The sequence below is a fragment of the Dicentrarchus labrax genome, unplaced genomic scaffold (genome assembly GCF_905237075.1).
Source record: "Dicentrarchus labrax unplaced genomic scaffold, dlabrax2021, whole genome shotgun sequence".
Taxonomy (NCBI): Eukaryota; Metazoa; Chordata; class Actinopteri; family Moronidae; genus Dicentrarchus; species Dicentrarchus labrax.
The window spans coordinates 9,733,857-9,756,722 of NW_026136712.1; the positions used below are offsets into that span (position 1 = coordinate 9,733,857).

The 22,866-nt window shown below is 39.3% G+C and overlaps 2 protein-coding genes across 4 annotated transcripts in view; one reads left to right on the forward strand and one right to left on the reverse strand.

The window, feature by feature from the left end:
* lrrc3ca (leucine rich repeat containing 3Ca) overlaps positions 1-22,866 on the forward strand; it is a 148,694-nt gene that overhangs the window by 119,793 nt on the left and 6,035 nt on the right. The window lies entirely within an intron of this gene.
* top2a (DNA topoisomerase II alpha) lies at positions 49-13,449 on the reverse strand. Of its 3 annotated transcripts, none has more exons than XM_051418793.1 (35): positions 13,286-13,449; positions 12,203-12,349; positions 11,909-11,999; positions 11,737-11,800; positions 11,418-11,563; positions 11,158-11,255; positions 10,851-11,063; positions 10,287-10,460; positions 9,829-9,930; positions 9,539-9,676; positions 9,306-9,444; positions 9,048-9,205; positions 8,681-8,806; positions 8,397-8,507; positions 7,876-7,981; positions 7,642-7,751; positions 7,349-7,441; positions 7,151-7,265; positions 6,938-7,059; positions 5,746-5,894; positions 5,374-5,605; positions 5,137-5,271; positions 4,766-4,966; positions 4,457-4,652; positions 4,147-4,238; positions 3,911-4,060; positions 3,733-3,816; positions 3,249-3,455; positions 2,921-3,041; positions 2,105-2,269; positions 1,591-1,771; positions 1,441-1,496; positions 1,228-1,347; positions 692-924; positions 49-584 (listed from the first exon to the last, which is right to left on the reverse strand). In XM_051418793.1, exons 1-35 carry the CDS (start codon positions 13,301-13,303, stop codon positions 438-440), a joined length of 4,740 nt encoding a protein of 1,579 aa, XP_051274753.1. In that variant the 5' UTR covers positions 13,304-13,449; the 3' UTR covers positions 49-437. The 3 variants fall into 3 exon arrangements, with proteins under 3 accessions (XP_051274753.1, XP_051274754.1, XP_051274752.1); XM_051418794.1 differs by having other exon boundaries at positions 692-864; positions 2,105-2,272; XM_051418792.1 differs by having other exon boundaries at positions 2,105-2,272.

Genomic DNA, 22,866 nt, shown 5'->3' on the forward strand with positions numbered 1-22,866 from the left:
ACGTTTCACTAGTTGTTCTTCTTATCTTATCATGCAACACACAACAACTACAAACAAGTTAACTTTATTTTAAGATATAAAAACGAACAGCCATTCAAATATTTACAATACAAGACAAAACACAAAGAAGTGGATTACCAAAGACATTTCAAGAAACCTAAGAGTAAGACTAACACTAGACTTACGCAGGTATAACTGGGTACAACAAATATAAGATTTTTTTTTTTTGTTACTTCTCCTCTTTGACAGGATGTGTTTTTCTACAAAGAATAATATTTTTGAGAAATGCAGGGCCATTAAAGTCTAACTGTTTCAAGTGATAAAAGCGAAGCTATATTTAGTCACATGGCACAAACTGTGTACAACTTACTAAAGATCCAGTCTTTAATACAAAATCTAAAATATGACCTTAGAGACACTGATTCAGAGAATAAAATTTAATCTGAGTCGGAGTCCGAGTCCAGGTTGTAGGTTACAGGTTTCCGGGCACGTGAGGGCTTGTCCCTTGGTGCCACTGCAACAGGAGATGCTTTTTCCTGGTCTGAAATCTGGAAGCTGTCATCGTCAACCCACTTCTTGGGTTTCTACAGAAACAGAGAGAAAATATTCAAGAATAAAAAGGTGTTCATACTGACTTGCAATGTAAAGTCCATTAACCCCTAAAGATCTTCTAAAAACAGTAAAAACTGACCTTGCTGTTGACAGTTGTTTTGGCCTTGAGGCGTGACATGAGGTTGTCTGAGCTGCTGTCGGATTCATCACTAACGACCTGTTTCCGTTTGAGAACGGGCTTTGCCTTTGTAACTGGAGCTTTAGCTTCACCCTCAGAGTCACTGGAGTCAAACGAAGGGACCTTCTTGGCAGCTGTGTTGGATGAAGGTTTCGATTTAGAAAGAGCATCTAGGATGGATGGCTGCTTCACATCTACGGGAAATCAACGGGAAAAACAAATCATGCAACTATACAGATTAGGGAAGGATATTTATTTTGTTTTAGCCACCTTTAGCTACCATGTACTTTAAGTGTCTAATCTACACAAGAAATGTGTGATTTATACAACTACTGTTACAATTTAATATACTACTACTTATTGGTACCATTTGATGAGAAATAAATAAAAACGTGAATATCATAACTTTCAAACTTTAACCATATATCTGCTCTTCCATGAGTGCGACATATAAACCACACTGAGCTGTTCTGAATTCAGCTAAAGTGGTTAAGTACCTGCAGCCTTCTTCTTGGGTGCAGCTGGTTTCTTGGCAGCAGGAGCTTTCTTGGGTGCAGTGTCTTTGGTTTTACGTTGAACTGGAGCCTTGGATGCAGGCACCTGATCATCCGAGGCAGCTGCAGAGCACCACAAAGAGCAAAGAATGGAAACTTTAGTCCCACAGCCAACATTTCACAAGCTCATCAAGAGAACTGCATGAAAATACTCACAGCTTGACTTGCTTGAAGCTTGTTTTACTGTTGATTTGCTCTTCGTCACTTTCTTCCTGCACAGAAATGATGAAATTTATTCAAGTTAATTAAAAAAAACTGGAACACTCAGAGTCAAATTAGATTTATACATCAAGTTGCCAAACTCACGTGGGTTCTGGAGCTTTGGGAGGCGGGGCTGGCGAGTCCACATCGCTGTCAGGCATGGTGCTGGGCTCTGGGACAAAGCTGTCATCATCATCACTGATGACCGCTTTCCGTTTTGGAGCATCCTTCTTCCCCCAGTCATCAAATTCATTTTCACTGTCTGACATACTGTACTTCACCGCAGCTTAAGAGACAGGAAACAGGATGGTTCGATTTAGAATTTTTCTCATAACAGATAAGTAACCAAAGAGATGTTTGCAAAGATCAGTTAAGGGTCAGTTGACATAAGAGAGCTAATTAGTCTCAGGAAATGCGTTGTATTTGTGTTTTAATTTAAAAAACCCAAACATTTCTGGAGTGATTACATCTTGCGTGGCTGTCTGTGTTTGTATAAGCAAACAAACAGCTGAAACAGTCCATTCAAAGTAGGACATCCTTGTTCACAGTGAAAGGAAGCAACTATAGATACACTTGTCTAACTGTCATTATGATAATCAGGCTCATCTAGCTGATTCACCTTTAGTTTTGCGTTCAACCCGCTCCCTCGGGGCAACCACTTCCTCGGTTTCCATTTCACTGACGGCAGACAGATGGTCAGACTCATCATCCGACCACGGATTCTTCTTGGGCTTCTTGGAAACAGGTTTGAACTGAAGAGTGCTCTGCTTGCCACTCTTTGATGCTGCTGCAGAGAAGTGTGTTTCTTAGTAAAGTTTAATATAAAATGCAATGAAGCTTCATTACACTAGGTCTAAATACAGATAGTACCTAAAGCGCATATCTAAATAATAAATGTATTTAACCCATTACGTATGATATTAAAGGTTTCCAGTCATTTTGCTGAGTGCTCTCTTTTAACACTAGTGTAGATTTGTCAATATGCAAACTAAGAGGTTTGTCATTGGGCCTATCTTACTAGGCATGTAAACTTTATATTATTTTACTAGCTCAAGCAGCATTACATGTCACCTGAGTCAATTTGTACTTGTAGTGAAGGGGTGGAGTAACTGCTAATGTAAAATTCAGAAACTGTGGGTTGATACAATAAACAGTTATGATACACAGCCTCATATCTTATCTCTGAAGTACAATATCCTAGAAGGTGATAAAGCTTGGAATTATAAACATCTAGTTTTAACCAGTCCAGCTTTATTCTAGATATTACTATAAAGAGCCATTGGTTACTAGTGGCAACACTATATTTACTGTATGTAGATGCAGAGAGCTGTGCAATTATGTTTAAAATTATGTTTTGTAATACATTTACTGCACTTTTTTACATCTTGTTTGACTGAAATATAACTTTATATAAACTTACAGCAGTCATTCTCACCTTTTTCCTTTGCCTGGGTTTTAGTTTTCTTGCTGAGTCTTGCAGCCAAGCCAATTTCCTCACTTGGCACTGCATTCTCTGCATCTTCTCCAAACTCCATCTTCATCACCACATCTTCACTCTACAATTACAGAAATTATGGCATGCAAAATGTTACTTTAATTTGGGTGTGCTGTAGCAAAAAATGCTTAAGATGCAGATAAAAGACTTAGAAGGCACAAATTAGTTTTTAATCTTTCTGACAGATGTGAAAACTAACTACAAACCCAATAAACATAAGAAGATCATGCTTTTCCAGTGTTATTTATTTACATTTGACAGCACATACCTTGATTTTCTTGCCTCTCTTGCCTTCTCCTTTCTTAATATCAGCCTTCCTGTTGGCTTCAGCTTTCATGGTGCTGGTAACACGCGGGATAACACGACGACCCTGCGGCGTGGGCATAGTCTCTTGCTTCACCTTCACCGATTTGCCTTTTCCAGTCCCCTTTTTAACAGGCATGGTGGCACTCTCCTTTTCTTTTGTCTCAATGTTCTGCACACAAGAAGGAACAAGATAAGAAGATGATTGAAATGAGGAAAACCTTTAAGTGACTGAATATAACAAGAGGCTTGCATCAGTACTAAATATGCATGCTCACGTGGAATTGACAATATGACATGATATATGATATGCCAGTTAGGAAAGTTTCCCAATCTCTTTCTAAAACTATGGTGGAAATACTTTAATTGAGAATATGCAACTGACGAGGTGCACTTATGACGGCATGTAAAGCATAAAAAAAAAATGCAGACACATAAAGAGCAAATACCTCCAGTTCCTCGGAGAAAGCAGCAAGATCCTCCCTCCACAGGTCTGCTGGAAACTTCTTCTTCAGGGTGTTCAGCTCTGTCATCTATAGAGTAGCAGTTGGGTCAGAAATCAACAAGGTTCGCACAAGATAGACCGATTCAAATTCAGAAGTGTGAAAGCATAGCTGAACATCACACCTTAGCATCCCTCTGTTTGCACAACTCTTCTTTCTTCTCTTTGGTCAAGAACCACATGGGCATGCTCAACAGGTAGTTGTAGTCTGGACTGCTGGCGTCCTCCTTCTCTGCTCCTTCCTCCTCCTCCTCATCCTCCATCTCCTCCTCATTCTAATAGCATGAACGCAAACACGTGTTATTTGCTCAGCAGGAGGCCGATTATTAAGCATTTTTCATTATGATTCAAAGTGTCCTACCTTCTCTTGAGCCTGTTTCCAAGCCTTGACTGGGTCGGAGTCGTAGCCCATCTGCTGCAGCATGCGAATCAGCTCCTTCTTTGGCTTGTTCTCTACAAGTAGGATGGTATTAATACTTTTAATCAAAGAAAATCACAACACATTCTAGGTCTGCACAATTCTAACCACCTAAATTGCAAATGCCATAGTACATAGCTATTATTTAACATTTAATCTGATCATTCACTATTAGTAGGCAACGGTGTCAATAAAATGTTGTATTTTATGTCTTTCAAATGAAATTGCAGCAGTGTAGTAACAATCTACTAACCAATGACCAAGGTGCCCTGGATTTTTTCCAGGATGAAGCGGGCCTGGTTGGTGAGTTTAGCACTCTCTGCCCCCAGCATGCCGACCAACCAGTCCTTTCTCAGCACATAGTACTTCATCCTCAACTCAAAGAAATCCTTGAGAATATCCTGCACAGACTCATACTTCTTCAGGCTGCCCACATGGTCAAACAGAACCTGAAAAGAGAAATACAACAATCAGGTTGAGATTTTAAGAACTACTTGAGATTTTATAGCCAGACTTGATTCAACCTCTGTTTCCAGAACATTACATGTTTGGCAGCCATTACCATAGAATTGCAGGTGAGGGGGCTCTGAAGCTTGAAAACTTTGTGGAGGCCAGCAGCCTCAGCCTCCCGCAGCTTCTCTTCCGTCATTTTGATCACAAAGCGCACAGTGGTGTCAGTGTGGTATTCCCTGAAGTCTGTGATCAGAGAAGGGACCTTCTCTGTGCCATTCAACATTGGCTCCAGCACGTTCTCCTTGTAGGTCTAGACCAGAGTAACATGAAATTACATAGTGGTAATCAAAATGGTCTCAAAAGTCCTTAAAATGAATAAGAATGAATTTCATTTGAGTTTATGTTACAGACAGCCTCAATGCACATGATGAAACTTACTGAATAGACCCCTAAGAGGAAGGACAAAGATTTAGTGCTAACCTGTGTCCAGGATTTGACAGGCAATTCAGAGATTTCAATGGTGGTAGAATCGATGATGGCCACCTCTCCACTGTTCATGAACTGGTTATCCATAACATGCTCAATTGTGCCTCTGAAGCCTTTGTAGTTTGGAAGCTAATGGATAAAAAGAAAAAGCACCCTTGTCATCCGATTTGTACACCAGAGAACATAAAATAGCGATCTCAGAAAGCAACAACAGCCACTTCCTGTACTTACCATGGGCAGAGGCTCATCACCATTGAGCATACGGTGGATGTTGCTGACAATCTCTCGTATGTTGTAGTTGGGGATCTTGCTGGCCCAGCCAGTGCCGATACCTTCAGCGCCATTCACCAGCACAGTGGGGATGATGGGCATGTACCACTCCGGCTCTACGCGCTGGTTGTCATCATAGTTGTACTTGAGCAGGTTGTCATCCACAGATGGGAAAACAAGGCGGGCAAGAGGGCTGAAAAATGTTGAGAATTTGAGTTAATCACAGAGTAAGTAAACCATTAAATCAACTCCCCCACATTATCAAACTTATCAAATGTGTGCCGGAGGTCTGTAACTTTAGATTATTTGTAGTTCTTAAAGATGACTGCTGACCTAAGCATTGTAAAGATGTATCGAGGGCTGGCAGAGTCTTTTCCACCATGCAACCTGGTTCCAAACTGACCCAGAGGCTGCAATAGGTTCATGTTGTTGCTTCCAACAAAGTTCTGGGCCAAACCAACAATGGTCATCATCAGAGAGACCTGAGAGAAAAATGAAGAGTTGGGAAGATTTAATAAACAGTATTCTCAAAGCGGCTAATAATAGTTAGCATCGCTCTAATATTGATCAGCTATGAGAAGCTGTTTTTAGGGATGCACCGAATATTCGGCCACCGAAAATGGCCCAAAAGCACAAATACTTTTATCACCGAAACAACACGGCAGAAACAGAAAGTTGTGATGACGCAAACAAAAACCGCGGGCAGCCCACGCTTGTCTGGATAAGCAGCAACATGTCTGTGGTGTGGACGTATTTCAGTATATCTGAGAAAGACCCACGGATAGAGTTTTTCCACGTCGGGTTTAATTTATCACCTGAAATCCAAACATCCTTATTGCCATTCTGAATATGAGAAGAATGTGGCACAGAAAAGGAAAATCAATCCAAGCACGCCCACTCCGTCTGTGGCGGACGTTTTTGAAAAGGCAAGAAAGTTTTCCAGTGATGGTGCCAAGGCAAAGGGCATTACACAAAAAATTATGGAATTCATTGCCTTAGATGATCAGCCATTCTCTGCCGTAGAGGATGTAGGATTTTGTAGGCTGATTATTATTCTCATTATTCATTAATTAATTCATTAAGTTAAAGTTAAACATTTTATTTTGAATTTTATTTCATTTTATATGGTGCACTGTTGTAATGTCAGTGCTAAATAAATATTTTCATACTTTTGTAATTGACTTATTCTTTGAATTGCAATGCCTTGATTTTAGTGAGGTTAGTACACAGTCATAGCCATAAATGCAATGGTACGAATAATTGGCATAATAATTTATTTCGGTGTTTCGGTTTTCGGCCTTGGTTTCCTCATTTTCGGTCAAGAATTTTCATTTCGGTGCATCCCTAGCTGTTTTGCATTAATTTTCCTACAAATTAATATTTATTCAACCAGATATCGAACCAATGTGCTACTTAGAAACTGAAAAGAAAAACACAAAACTTTCTTAGCAAGTTCACAAAAAAAATCACTGTAAAACACTTTTGGGAAATTAGCTCATTCAAGTGTTCAAGTGTTCAATCTCACCTCTCCATGGTGGTAGGCTGACATCTCAGCCACTGAGCCAGCCAACTGGGCCACCTTCACCTCCCGCTTGTCGTTCCTCTTGAAACAACAGAACAGCACCTTCCTCTGGCCTGGTTTCAGTCCTGATATACAAACAAATGCAAGCGCACATTAGACCACGCTCACACGTAGCAAGCAGTGTTTCTACAAATGTGTCATAATCACTTCACACACCGTCCACCAGGCAGGGGATTGACCGCTCATTGTCAGAGTTGGAGAAAAGTACCAGCTCCTTGTTGACAAAGTCGTTGTAGGAGAGGGACTTCGTGGCTTGACCATACAGGTAGTCCTGTGAAGAGCCGAAAAATACAGTGAAACTTCATAGAAAGCAGCAACAAAGCACATAAAGTCTACTAATTGTTGGGTCAATACCTCTGGCAGGTTGTGCTCCCTGCGCTGGCGCCGGTTGACCATGAAGTTGGTCAGCCACTCTTTACGCTCTTCCACTTTCTTCTTGCTAAAGGCCTGGGTTAAAATAAGAATAGAAATAATGCAAGAATCACATATTAATACTCAAACTACTAATCATATCTGATCCATATAGCTATAGCTATAGATAGATATATAGTGTATCCTGTAATTTGATTACAGGATACACTACAAGGTATGAAAAGTTTTTATTAAATTGGCTGAGAAATGAGCCAAACAGATGGGTGACATCTTACAAGGGTGATAGCTTCATCGTCTTCAGGTCCAGCGTACTTGAATGGTATACGGTGTCTCTGCATATCAGAGAAGTACTCCTTGGCTTCCTGCGATGTGCTGGTTCCCAAACCTGAATGGACAATATATTAGATATAGCCTTATAATGACACATATGACTATAACCATGACATTGGTCAGGTATTAAGGGTTGCTTACTTGTAATTTGTACTACCACACAGGGGTTTATAACAAACCTTTGTAGTATTTGATTTTCCAAGATTTGTGGTTGGGCTGGCTATCTTTCCATGAGTTGAATTCAGGGATACTGTAGAAAGACAGCTGAGTTTTCTTGTGAGATACCTAAAGAGACCAAAATAAAAAGTCTGTAATCACTTCATGAAGTCTCACTTTATATAAATGGTTAACATGTTTAAATAAATGATAATATAAGGAAAGAATATGAACATCAAAGAGGAATCATGTTAAGTGTGATTTTTATATAAATGGTAGAACTGCGTAAAGCTTTCCTATAAAACAAGATTCAGTTCTGAGTGTTTTGAGGTTTTTGACAGCAGATGGCAGTGTTGTTGCAAATTCTAGCAGACTGTCAGGGCTAGACATCTCCTTTGTTTGACATGATTTGCTATATCCTCAAACCTCAAAATTGTTACTTTCCATAGTCTTTTATAGGTAACTAAATTAATTCAAAGAGAACACGACCTACCAAGACTTCTTCTGAGTTGCTCTAAATAAATAACTTTGTGAGACTATGTACCTTGATGATGGGGGTGATGAACTCTTCCAGGAAGTTGTGGCGCAGCAATGACGGCCAGTTATGGTGAATGAAGTTGATCAGCAGGCCCTTAATGTGGGAGCCATCTTGATCCTGTCACAATCACAGGAATACAGTCCTGTCATTTTAATGTAAGGTAAGCTGGAAAGCTAAAGATTACTATCACTTCGACAATAATGAAGTGGATGACAACCTTGAAAAGCAGTTTAAAAGGTGCTCTATATATTAAAGCAAATAACAATTCCAAGATTAAACTGCTGGCCCACCTGATCTGTCATGATCATGATCTTGCCATAGCGCAGACTCTTGAGGGATTCTGGGTCGCTGTAGTTCTTCTTGTACTGAAGACCGAGGATCTTAATGATGTTGTTGATTTCAGCGTTCTCCATAATCTGATGAGGAAAAGCAAACAAATTTTACTCTCAGCTGTTTGCTGAACTAAATAACAGACAGCTGATGCTAAATATAGTTTTCTCTGATCTAACCCATTGTTATGTTTGTGCTCTGAGTCCATACAAAAATAAATACAACAATACAAAATCTATCTATCTATATGACCCCTCCCGGCCCTCAGCACAGAGACACATGCATCTGCCACCTAATGACTATGAGCATAATGCTGTTGGGTCAAACCTGTTTCAGTGAGGCCTCCCGGACGTTGAGCATTTTTCCTCTGAGAGGGAAGACACCATAGCGGTCCCTGCCGACCACTCCCAGCCCAGACACAGCAAGTGTCTTGGCTGAGTCTCCCTCAGTAAGGATCAGTGTGCAGCTGATAGAGTTCTTCCCACCTGCAAGAGAGCATGGTTACTGGAGGAAAATGGCAGCTCATTTGCTCTCTCAGGAGGACAGACTGTACTAAAAAGAGAAAGCGAGTGTGGTATACAATACCTGCATCATTGGCATCGTCCAATTTAGGCACCCCTTTGATTTTTGTGTGTTTAACAGCTGAGCATTTCTTGTTGAGCTGGGACTGAGCCTTGAACTTCACCCAGTTCATGATGCTTTCCACAATCCCACAGGATGTGGCCTATAGAGAATAGAACATAAAGAGGAATAAGTGAAAACCAAATGATTACACCTCTGAGGGCCAGAATGCAATGCCAGTGGTTTTTCATTAGCACCTGTTTAATGAACTTGTCACCAAGAGGACAAGTGGATCCAAAGTTCTTCTGCTGCAATGTCATGTTCTCTTTGGTCTGAGAGTCAAAGGTGGGGTTCTCAATCAGGCAATTGACAAACAGCCACATGTGGTTCTTCACCTGGATGGAGAAGGAGTGGAGCATGCTCATGCTTTATGCGTTTTGCTGACAGAAAATATTTGGAATATTTTCAACTCAACTACTTGGTGTTGGCTCAGAAATTACAACAATCACAGAATTTTTGATGTAAGGTTACAATAAGATGACTGCACCTGGAAAGGCTTGACGGCCACCCCAGCTTTATTCTTCTTCTTCACCACTTCAATGAGCTTGCCAACCACCTGGTCAGCAACATAGTCGATGTGCCTCCCTCCCTGAGGTCCAGAGGACAAATATAAGATCCCATTTACAGAATAAATGTCATAAGTCTTAATCATAGTGACACAAAGTGGCTGGGAGAGCAGCCAAACTTGTACTTAGCTGCCAAAGGTACCTGGCCTACTAGTACAGTCTGCCTTAAAACGCTTCATGGCTGCTCTAAGATGAAAATTTAAACAGGCCTGACAAAATAAGATTAAAATTAAAATTGACGCTCAGTATTCCAACAGACTACTTAAAAAATTAAATAATTGGTTTGGAATGGAGGTCACAACCCACACTCAATCACTCTGTTACACACATATGCATACAATAAATGCACTACAAAAGATCTAATACACTTTGACATTACCTTGGTCGTAGCAATGCTGTTGACAAAGCTGACTTGCTGGAAACCTTTCTCGCTCATGGTGAGGCAGACCTCCCAGCGGTTGTTGACGATCTCATGGACCACGGTGAGGCTATTGCCGACTTCGTCCACCTTGTCCTTCAGATACATGTCCACGTAGCTACGGAAACCTGCAATCTGAGTACAAAAGTGGTTGTCTTAGTCTTAATAAGAAAATCTGTCCCCTACAGGCTGATGCAATCTGTAAAAATCATCAAGATAAAACTCAGTAGGTAGGCAATTAAAATTTGAAAAGTTGAAGATGTAAAAAAAAAGGCTTTGGGAAATTCCATAATAACACATAGTAGTCTAAATGCAGAGAAAAAAGCTAATAAAATAATCAAGTTTGTGGAAGCCGTCTATACATTTGACAATGTTTGAGGTTAATTTTGAATCTAACAAACGATATTTGAAAGGACAAATAAACCCCATTTCTTATATAGTAAGAGATAGCTGATAGATAGGTGGTTGGCAGAAACAGGCAACAGGCAGGTGAGAGACAGAAAGTGAAAGGGCATGGTAACTTACTGGCAGCCTTTTGCCGTTGAACTCCACACGGACACCCTTTGAGACTCCGGCAATGTCGTAAGCCCTCCTGGTCATCAGAGCCACAGTATCTTTGTCCAGGGTGCTCATTTTAAACTTGGGCAGATCTGGCCTGAAGGTGATGCAAGTGTATTCTTCTCCGTTAAAGGATTTGATGTTAGAATCCCCCGTCCTGCCCATGTTGTCATACCAAGTCTGTGGAAAACATGGATGTACTGTAGTGTGACATTTTTCCTTATAAAATACAATGATTACAAAAGTATATCTGTGGTTTTTGCCTCCCTCCTACCTGCTTGAAAACCTTCTTTGACTCTTTACAGGCAGTCTCTACAGTGAACTTTGTGCTAAAGATGTTGCAAAGCTTAGCACCATATCCATTGCGTCCACCTGAAGAACAAGTATTGGTATGAAGATGTGGGTTAAGATACTAGAAAACAAAGTCTACTGATTTAAGACATGATATGGCTCTTTTTGGTATCTGGGATGTTCAAACTAAACTTTCATAATAGAGGCTATGTTATTATTTACTATCTAATTATTCAAACTCACCAGTGACTTTCTTCTCGTCATCATCATAGTTACTGGAGGTGAGGAGCTGTCCGAAGATGAGAGCAGGCACATAGACCTTCTCCACCTTGTGCTCCACCACAGGAATACCCTTCCCATTATTCCACACACTGATGGTGTTGTTTTCTCTAAAAGGAAAGATGTACACAGACATTTAATCTTGTGCTTCTGTGATCCAGTTGGGCTGGATGTGAGCTGGGGCAAGTTGGGTTAGGGTTAGGATTAGCAAAAGGAAACTGTGGTAGGATTATAAGATATTATTTTGAGATTAATTGGTTGTACAATATAAACCTTTACTCACACATCAATGCTGATTTTGATGCAAGACATCTTATTATCCCTCTGTTTATTGTCAGCTGCATTTACTGTTGGGGAAATTAAGAGGGAAACAAATTGCTTCAGTATAGTAGGCCCACAATGGGGTGCCCAACATTTTGTCTGTCCATCTAAAATTCTGAGAGCCATTTACTCACCAAGGATCTCATCAAAAATCTTGTAAAGCCCAGGCACAAACGTCACATCACGGCAGTTCAGTCCAACATCCTCATCATACACCCACATTTGCTAAGGAAAGAAGTCAATTAGTGACTAAAAAGACCATGCATAAATCTGTATAATTTATTCTTCCAATCAGCATTCTGCAACTCTGCAGGGAGAGCAAAATTCTGAAAATATACAAAATAGCCCATCCTCACATGGGACTTAAATAAATAAAGGTTCATTAGAGAAGCCATGAATTTCAAAGACATTGTTGTATGACTTCTTACTTGGGTGACAGGCTCTACAGAGCCTATGTAGGAGTCCGGTCGGAGCAAAATGTGCTCCAACTGCGTCTTCTTCTGGTAGATCCTCTCCACTGAGAGCCGCTTCGGATCTTTCTTCGTCTTTTCCAACGGCTTGTTTTCAAAGAAATTCTAGTGCAAATGACAGAGTTATCTTTTATGTGATTGTCCTTGAACTGCAGTCAAGACTACAGTAGGGGTTATACTGTTTGTGTAACAGGTAATCTCCACACAATGATCAACAACAACAACAACAACAACTGCAAAGCCACTTGTTCAAACAGCATCACACTGTTGTAATTACTTAAATCTTTTATTGTAGACATAACTGGGGAAACAATGTAAATAATCAGTACATGGTCTACAAAAGACCAACTTGAAGTTCTTGGGATCTGATTTCACTGGGTTGCTAATATACACTTCAGAGAGGCAGCTATTTGAAAAATGGGTTTGCTGATACAAAATGTAGATTTTTTTTAATTACAAATGGAAATGACAATACGTCCTGCCTGTATACTTAAAAACTTTTAAAAGATTTTTAAGAGTCATTAAAAATGATGCTGTTGCATTTTGAGTGAAGTACCCCGGGGTCCTCGCATTAGCTGAACGGCAATATAAAAAAGTTAGTCAACATCAGTATTTGGGTGTGCAACGCCATGGTTCTCACAGACGGGTACTGTTAACGTTATTTCGTAAGTGGTATAAGAGAGAGATGTAAATATAGTTAACTAGCCAAATGGATCATAACATTAACACGGGTTCTGCAAATGTAGGTTAAGTTATTGGCCTACATCACATCGGATGTTATGCCATGTGTCTGGGAAGGGAGTTGTTACGTTACTAGCAGGGGCACAACAAACATTGTCATTTTCTTAATTACTGCAATTTTGCATAATGCATTTTAGCGTTTTACCAACACACGACATTACGTTAAATGTCGATATTTTATGTTGTAACAACTAGCTAAACCATGTTAGCAAGCTAACTTGAACCGTTGCGAAGTTTTACCGTAGCTAGCACGAGCAGTATTTGCAAAATAGCAAACATCGAAGTGACAGTAAAAGTTACCTTCAGTGGTTCCGCCATTCTTCTTTTATTTGATGCTCAACCCTGGTGCTTCCAATTACTTACAGACTATGTTTTTGGCTGACACTAGCTAACCTAGCTGCACTAAAACGTCGCTGAGTGAACCGCACTTTGAAAATTCAAACTTTGGAGCAAACCTCTCGCGCCAGCTGTATTGACCAATCAAACGAAGGGCCGTATGACGTTTCCCTCCGATGAGGAAACTAAACAACCAATCACCGAGGGTTGAAGAGGCGCGAGCCCGCCTCATGTTCTTCGGCCAATCAGCTCCCCGAGATACAAAAGAATAGAACACTTGGTCGGAAGTAGATAAATATTTACAATTGTCACCTAAAACCAGAGAAAGAGATGGGAAGTGGAGCTAATTATTCTTCATAAAACTGTCAATTCAATTGCGTATAAGCAATAATTGTGCAAATGTGAAAATAAACATTATTTATGTTGTAAACTTTTGATTAAATAATTGAATTGCGTCCAATAACAGCCACTATTAGCCTATTACCTGCTTAGGTTTATTATGGACAGATAATACATAGAACATATTCCATTTATAATGTCACTGAGTATATCAGTGATTTGTTTTGGGTTTTTTTTTATTGTTTACACACTGGAAACAAAGACTGAAATTTAAGTGCTGACTTTGAGCTTTAAAGAGGTTTGGAAATGATTATTGAGTGAGTCATAGAGCATTTACCCTTGGGGGTATGTATAAAATGGCTGCACTTTCCACTGGATATTGATGTTAACACAGTATAACCTAAAAGTCAGCACTATAACCTCATGTATTGTTTCATTTGCTGCACTATACTGTACATAGACGGTGTATAGCCACATGGCTTAAAAATGTAAATTCAGAGCCCCCTTCTTTGTCTTTCAGAAGTTTTAACTGGGTATTATTAAAAGCAAACTTTCATTAAAGAACTGCTATGCCTCATCAAGTTATTGAACAGATTCTGACTCATATAATAATTAAAAAGACATTAAGCTTAAATGAGTATGTTTTTGATATCTACTAAATTAACCATAAACACATTTGATGTTGTTACAGCCACTGTTTTGTATGACAGTTGAGAGAGAGAGAGAGAGAGAGAGAGAGAGAGAGAGAGAGAGAGAGAGAGAGATGAGCATTAATAGTGCACAAAGTAATCCTTTACTTTTTGTCACGAGTAACATGGCTCAGAGAGTACTAATGAGTTTGGGGTTAGACTAAATATCCTAAATATGTCTCTCCATATAATTATATTGTGTTCCATAATAATATTGTACATGTCTAACTTAATTGGTTAGCAACTCATAGGCCTGTCTTCATTGGTAGCATAATATGCAGGCTATAGCACTTTGGAAATCTTTACCATGTTCTTTGAAGCCTGGTAGCTGTATAATCCTGCTGTATTTACAGAGATAAGAGAAACTGTGATATTCACAGCTGCATCATTTCATTCAGGATTCATAGAGCCAAGAGAAGCTGCAATATTCAACATCTGTGCACGTCCCATCTTATTTACATCTTGTCCTGAAGCTACACCTGCCAAGTCAGCCAATAATTTAACACCTTTCTGAAAAGTCAAGTGTGCATCAGTACTCAAGGTACTTGTATCAGCCTAAGTACAGCAGGTGACAGCTGCTTCTCGAACACAAGAGAAAATACTCTTACTCCTACTCATTTCGACAATAACAAGGAAACATCCAAATGGAGGCTCTTTGATTTACAGCAGTCATTCATATAGTTCAAGATATTTATTCATTATAACAACTCAGAACTTAAGGTACATTTGATACTGGCTGATTGGGTCGCCCAGATGGTTCATTGATGAGATCCAGGTTCAGTTGGCCCTGTTAAAGCTGGCAAGAGATTGCGTCCTGTTTGTGTGTTTATATTGTGTCTTTCTCTCTACCAGCTGAAGAGAAGATTTGGGAGAGCACGCCATTCCAAATTGGGAGGAAAAAGGGAAAAAGCACAGTCATTTTCTCGGTGTTGCCTAATGATGATAAAATTTTTAGTTGTACTTTTTGGCCACTTGGAGTAGAAACCATTGCTATCTGTTTGAATGTACAAATGTACAAAAATGACTTGCAAAAATGTTCTGTAATGTTTTCTGGGAGTGCAGTGTTCCCTTTTTCCCAACGTGTTCAATTTCAATTTGCTTCATTTATCAATATTCTCTCCCCCTGCCTCTCTCATTTCCTCCAATCTCTTTGTCACACACGCATACACACTGTACATGATAGCTGCCTAAAAGCTATTTAGTGGTTAATGGGTTTATCTCCCCAGAAGTGTGCCGCTTTAGTTTCATGATAGCCCTTAGCTGATGTGTTTTTGCAGCTATGTATCATCATGCAGAGCTTTCCTTCGTGTCTTATGTGTTCAGCTAATGTAAAGATATTAAAAAGTGCAGGATTTAAGAAAGCAGATTATGGGCTTTTACATTTCTAGTCTGGTAGCTATCAGTCAATGGAAATGCAGTAACCTGATTTATCTAACGGTTCTACCATTCTTATCTGTCTTCCTCTGCTATGCTGCCCACTCATCTGACCTTGGCATGATAATAATAGGGCTCAGGAGCTTGAGCTGTGGTTCAGCAGATGTAGTGGAGTGTATGTACACAGATACACCCACACTTGCACACATGAATGAAAGTGCAAACACACATTACAGTTTGATTTTGCACTTTTTTTATCCTCAACCGGGAAGAATGACTGATCTCCTTTTAAGAAATATAAGAGAATGTGCCAGCTGCCCTCGTCCTTTTTTGGGAAGGGATTGGATATGCTACCTTCAAAATAGAATATTTTTGATTCCTCTGTACCTGACAAAGAGAGAGAGAGAGACAATTTCGGCTAAAAATGTGGTACTTTTCTAAACCTACAATAACTGTGAAAGGGAGCAGTGTTGAGAGTTTCTTGGGAGATATAATTTACTGTTACCTTCAAAAAATATCCCATCATCTCAATAAATCTATAATCAGAAGCATAATCTAAATGATTATCTGAACACAAACTATTCTCAGATTATGCTACCATATTAAGGGAGTTGTTTAAAATTTTGGGAAGTACCCATATTTGTTGTATTGCTGACATTTAGATAGTAAGATCAATACCACTGTCTGATAAAGGTTCAATGTGTAACATTTAGGAGGATCTATTGGCAGGAATGGAATATAGTAGGTTTTCTGTATTGTATAATCACCTGAAAATAAGAATCACTGTGTGTTTTTGTTACCTTAGAAGGAGCTGTTTTTATGAGCTAGGAGGGGAAGGGTGAAGCAAGTTAGTTGCAATCTGCAACTACGCCACTAGATGTCACTTAATCCTTCATACTAGACCTTTAAATATAAAGCTACAGCCAGAAAACAGTTTTAATTTAGCTTAAAACAAAGGGGAAACAGCAAGCCAGGCTCCGTTCAAAGGATACAAACTCAACTATAAAAACAGCAATTTATAGTTTACAAAGGTTTTTAGTCTGGCTGTCTGGCTACATCAACATGGCATTCCAAATGACTGTACCCATAGTACTGCACCTAACCTTCAGTGGGAGGATAAATTGTAGTTTTTACACAATGGATTTAACAAATAAGATATAATACGTTTTTGAGTTTGAGAGTTTCAGGTACCTTCAGACAGACACAAGCTATCTGTCACCACCTACTTTCAGTTTATAGGCTAAGGTCCTTTTTTGACCTTTTTTATTTTCTGCAAATAAAAGCAAAAAAGCTTTCTCCATAATTCTGAGTTCTTTTAATGCATTAAAAGCATTACAGAATTTGCATTAAGTAGTAGTAGTATTAAGTAGTTTGGCAAATGTATGTCTGGCTGATATTTTTTTCAAAAAGGAGTCATTTTTTTAAATGTATCTATGTTCAGAGTACACATGTATGTAATCACAATTACATATTTTTGTCTTGCTACTATGTCATTACTATTCTAACACTGTAACACACTCACACACAGGCTTCCTCTTTTAGAGTACTAGTGGGCAGTTTGAATCAGGGAATACTAAAGTACTTAACATCCAAAAATAGTCACCCATCTGAAGTTAGTGAGAGACGTTAACAAAGTAGATGGACACCCGTGCTCTCAGTACCACCTGCTTTCCTGTTTATTTATTGATGGCCCTGTGTTTTCTGAGGCCTGATACAGCTTGACTGTTGGGGAAGTGGGAGAGAAAGAAACTTGATGTGTCATAGATCTGTTGATAGCTGTCTAAAGGGACTGTGTGGTGCAGCTTGATGTCCTGTGTCATACAAGGATAGTGCTGCTTTGGTGACAGGTAAACAACTGCTGCTTCCAACTGAGCACTTGACAGGTACATCAGAGCTTCTTCCAGAAGAGAACTTGGGTTGTGTAAAAGATATATCAGTTGACTGGTCTACAGTGATAACGATGATTTTCTACATGCATCTTTTTTCGTCATTTTTTCGTCCCATCGACCAAAGATAAAATGAGTTGACCATCAGATTTTTTTTCTTGAAGATACAATGGATAAATCTGGTGAAAAAATGGTTCTCATGTTGATATTTGTGGGAAAATATAGTTATTTAAAATCTTTTTCGACATACTGTTTTGGACATACATTCACTTTACCGGCTTAAATTTAGGACTACCTTAGCCTGATACTTTTCATTACGAATTTTGTAAAAAACACTTTGCCTTTTTTGTTGGCGTGACATTAGATGATCTATATCTCTCTCATAACCAGTCCATTAAAAATTAAATAAACAAACAAGATATACCGTGTGAATCTTGCGAGCGTGTGAGCTTTACGTGTGTGAGGGGGTGGTAGGCTGCTTTGTCTTACTGTATCACCTGTTTCCAGTCTTTATGCTAAGTTAGGTTAACCATCTCCTAGTTGTAACTGCAGATTTAGCGTACATACACCAGAGTGGTATTGATCGTCTCATTCAACTCTCAGAATGACAGAGAAGTAAGCATATTTCCCAAAATATAGAACTATTTCTTTAAAAAGGTATTGTTAGGGAATGGTAGATCCATACATCAGTCAAAATTCATCGATCTTTCAACTTGAGCCTTTAACACAAAATGCCTATAAAGGGTGTTCTTTGAGAAGTCAGTGTGTTAGAGCTAGAGATGTGTGTTCTCACCTGGAGTTTGCTCCATTATGAGTTTGCCTAAGTGAATTCGCTTGAGTTCACCTCACTGTTTCTGAGTAATTATTTCCTAGCAAAGACTAGTCCCATTTCATCCCGTGGGTGATCGGCAGGAAGTAGAGCATGTAGAGCATAATGAGCGCAATGATATGAAAACATTCAACTAAAATGAAATAATAATGAGAAAGACAAATATTTAAAAGATTACATTTCTGCTTCATGTTCACTGTGGGCATTCAGCTCAGGCAATTTCCAGGTGTGTGACAGATTAAATGACTGGCAGCAAAACTGTTAAAGGTAGAAAAAACAGATCTCAATAGCCTAAACTAATCTGACTTTTTGCAGATGCTCCAAGGAAAAATATAAATGAGAAGAGCAAGATGGCAACTAAAAATCACTGGTAATATTCTTTAAGGTTCTTGTGAATATTTAAACCTTTAATATTACTATAACCTTTGCAGAAATGCAAAAAGGGAAGTAAATAGCATCTACAGGGAACCTCTAACATTTACAGCTTTGAAAGACAGTTTCTATTCACTTTCTGGGTCATATTTTGAACATCACATTTCCAGCAGTGTCCTTGGAGGTCCAAAACATAACCTTTAAGGTGAACACCCCTCCCCAGCTGTCATTGTGAATATGTCTGAGAAACACAATGAAGCACTAAGAATTATTAATTACTTTAAAAGGGCAGTGGAAAACGGCTTCAACCACCTCTATCCTGTGTTGGCAGGCAACTCCAGGCAGCTACAACAACTTAACATTTAAGATCCCATACATCACAATCAGTGACGCCACTTAGTTGATTGTTTACACCTGCATTAAGAAGGTGTTTCTCAAACATAACAGCTATAAATTGGAGGAATAGAACATCTTAGGTGCACAGTATGCAGAGCAAGTACTGTATTTTCACATTTTTAAAACACTTTTTGTTTAGTAAGGCCACACTTAATATGTCTTCAACAAAGGAAGCAGACTGGATTAACACACTTCATCAGCTGGCGGTGTGAAATATATAGAGTGCCATGACCTCAATAGTATTGACTGAGATAGGGGTCAATGTATGCGTAAATCCTTCCTGTGCATGCATCAGTCAGGGTCAGGCACCATTAAGTTCCCTATTAGCCTAGTCAGCCCTGACATGGTAGTTCCAAACCTTTTCTCCTTGTGACCACTTAATATGAAGCAGGGTCTACTTGCGAGCTCCTGTCATAGAGTATATATATCTTCTGAGCTCATCCTGGTGTTTTTTTGTCCTCACACTGACTGACTCAATGATTTTTAGCCATGCTAGCAGTATGGCTTTATGAATGGCAGTGTTGGTGTTGGTCTCGACTGAAATATCTCAACAACTAAAGGATGAATTGCTAGGAAATTTTTTACACATTTTGATGTTCCCCAGAGCATAAAGCTAGCTACCTTTGCTGAGCATTCCTTTAGTGCCACCATGAGACTGACATTTTTGATTCTGAATGAAATATCTCCACAACATGGTGGCTCAGTGGTTAGCACTGCTGCCTCACAGCAAGAAGGACCTGGTCTTTCCATGCAGGGTCTGCATGTTTTACTTGTGTTAGTGTGGGTTTCCTGCCACCATCAAAACATGTAATGTGTGGTTAATTCTCCAGTCAGTGTCCTTGACCTGGGTGCCACATGGTCCCACTGTTCCTACTTAGGATGGGTCAAATGCAGAGAATTCATTTTATGAAAATTCTGTTGGATGGATTCTCATTAAAAACGTTTTATCTAGCACCATCATCAGGTCAAAATCTTAATTTTCAGAGTACTTTGGTTTATGACCAAAATTCCTGAAAAACAAATTAAATTCCCATCAGCTTCAACTGTACGTTGTGTTTAATGCTAATTAGCACATGCCAGCATATTAATTCAGTGAAGACAGTGAACATAATAACCATTATCATTGTTCATATGTGAGTGAGTACACCATCATCTGTATCTGTATCTGTTCAACCAACAAAAGGATCTGCATTCGTATCAGAGTGATCATAATCGGAATTGACGGGGCCTAAACTGGTGAGGATGGTGCTTAAACTGGAAGTAGAGGGTATTGACCATCAGCTGTTAATTTAAAACTGAAATTTATATGGGCTGATAAGAAGTTGCTATATTTATTAGAAACCTATTTATAGAACTGCCTCTGAACTGAGCTTCAGAGTAATAGAAAACTATTTACAGAACAGAAGTGGCTATTTTTGTTATAGCACGGATATTGACACATTTTACTCTGACGATACTCATACTCGTAAAAAGTACATTATCTGTACTTGTACAACCGAGTACTCACTCAACCCTAATTGTCACTGTGAGCATGTTTGCATGCTATTGTTAACATTCAGCTCAAAACACCACAGTGCCTCAGTAAACCCTAACAGCTCATAGAACATTCTGTCTAATATCGTGACTTAATATTGTATTGTCATCTTGTTTCCCCTGGGATTAATGTCACGGCTCCTCATGGGAGTCCAACTCCCCAGGTAGGGAACCACTGACCTAAAACATATTTAAGATATACTCTTCTAAGATATTTTATTTTTCTGATACACATGCACTTTACCAGCTCAAATTTTGGACAACCTCAGTCTGATAGTCAGACTGAATTTTCATTACTTGATCTTAAAAGAACAAGAATTTTATGAAATACACTTAAATAAGTATCAAATAATAAAAAAAAATCACTAAATAAACTTCAAGGAACTAATAGTGACAAACAACATCAACCACTTGGAGCATGCCAGTAAAACAAAAAGCCAATCATGATATGCTTTTGCTGAAGATGCAAGACTCCAAAGTCTTGCTGAAAGCTTTTTGACAAGACTCAGCCAGCCTGTCTGAGGGGAATTCAACAAGGATCAATGAATATCTACAACACTTTCATATTTGCCGGTCCATTGTTTCGTTAATGTCAATGATATCCGACTTCAAAGACAAGGCTCTTCACAGGAATGATGGGGTGAGGTGACCCCCCCGTTACTGGCAGTAACAGGGAAATCCTTCTAATACACCTTTCTCACCATTTTTGATTAAAAGGTTTAAGCCAGGTAAGGAAATAAATAATTAAAGCAGGGTAATGTTGTATTCACAAAGACAAGGCAGGACTTTGATCTTGCTCAGGGACGACCAGTAAGCTGAAAGCCAGAGACAGAGTGTGTGTGTGTGTGCTTAAGTATATGTATGCACATATGTGTGTTTGTGTGAACAGGCAAGACGAAGTAGGATAGAAAATGAGAATGAAAGGGAGAGATCTCATTAATATTGTCCTTTTGTTCCACTGCAACTCGGAGCACACCGAAAAAAGGCTAATGGCATAACATTCCCACCCTGTTAAGGTGACATTGTAGAAACTGTGGTACGAAGTATTTTCTCAGCCAAATTCCCACTCAGCAAATCAGCTTCATGGATTAATGTTAGCTTGCAGGTATGCCACCTGCACAGGTATCAGGGTAAAAAAAAGAGAAGAAGACGCCTGAATCCGGTTAGAGATACTTGACAGACTGGAGGGAAAAACATGAGGAGGGAAAAAAAGACGCTTTGATCTACTTGAAAGTGTGGTCTATAATGCTTGGTTGATAATGCATACAGTGCCCGTCTAGCTGCCAACCACAGTGGAGCATTTGAAGTAATCTGATAAAGCTGGGGAAGACTGACTGCCAGTGCACTCTCCTCTGTCGATGAGGACTAATCCCATTTTCTGCTGTTTCACTGTCAAACGCTCTTCCACTTATCTGGTCTCCTTCTAATTGACAAGCTTCGTAACCTAAGGGCTGTAAAAGGAGTGAGAGCAGCAACAAAGGAAACCAAGTTGTATGTGTTTCTCATGGGGAAATGTATTACGGTGGTGGTTTTATCAATCAACCAATTAACCCTGCCGTGTCATACCAAGACAAAAGCCTGCATGAAAACATTAAAAGAATTAGTTTGGACTTTGGCCCATATGTCCACAGGTTAGTGTAACGCTGTGATCACCTTCCTCACTGTTAAGATGAGACAGTAGTTCTCTTCTGGAAACAGCTACAACAGAGCCCAGTGAGGCAAAAACAAGCCTCAGCAAGACTTTTTAACACTTCAACCCAAACTTAATCAGCAAAGCAATTATTTGGAGGGGTAAACAAACATAAAAGGTTGCAGCCCAATTTGCATTGCATTATGAAGTGATACAGAGGGTCCAAAGTGACAAAAAAAAATGTTTTGATGTTAAAACTATTTCCAGCAGTGTGTCTATGAAGTTCAGTACAATCTGTGGTCAACCTACAGATAAATTGTCCAAATGAGACAAGGACAGAGACATGAAAAAGATATGTTAAAGCAGCAATAGTTAACTCTGACTGGTCTCATTATTTATTAATAGTCCAAAAGAGCACTGCAATATTATTTGCGATATATTAAGATCGCTTTATTGTCCTGGTTTCCTTTCTGTCATCCACAACCCCCACCCAGAAA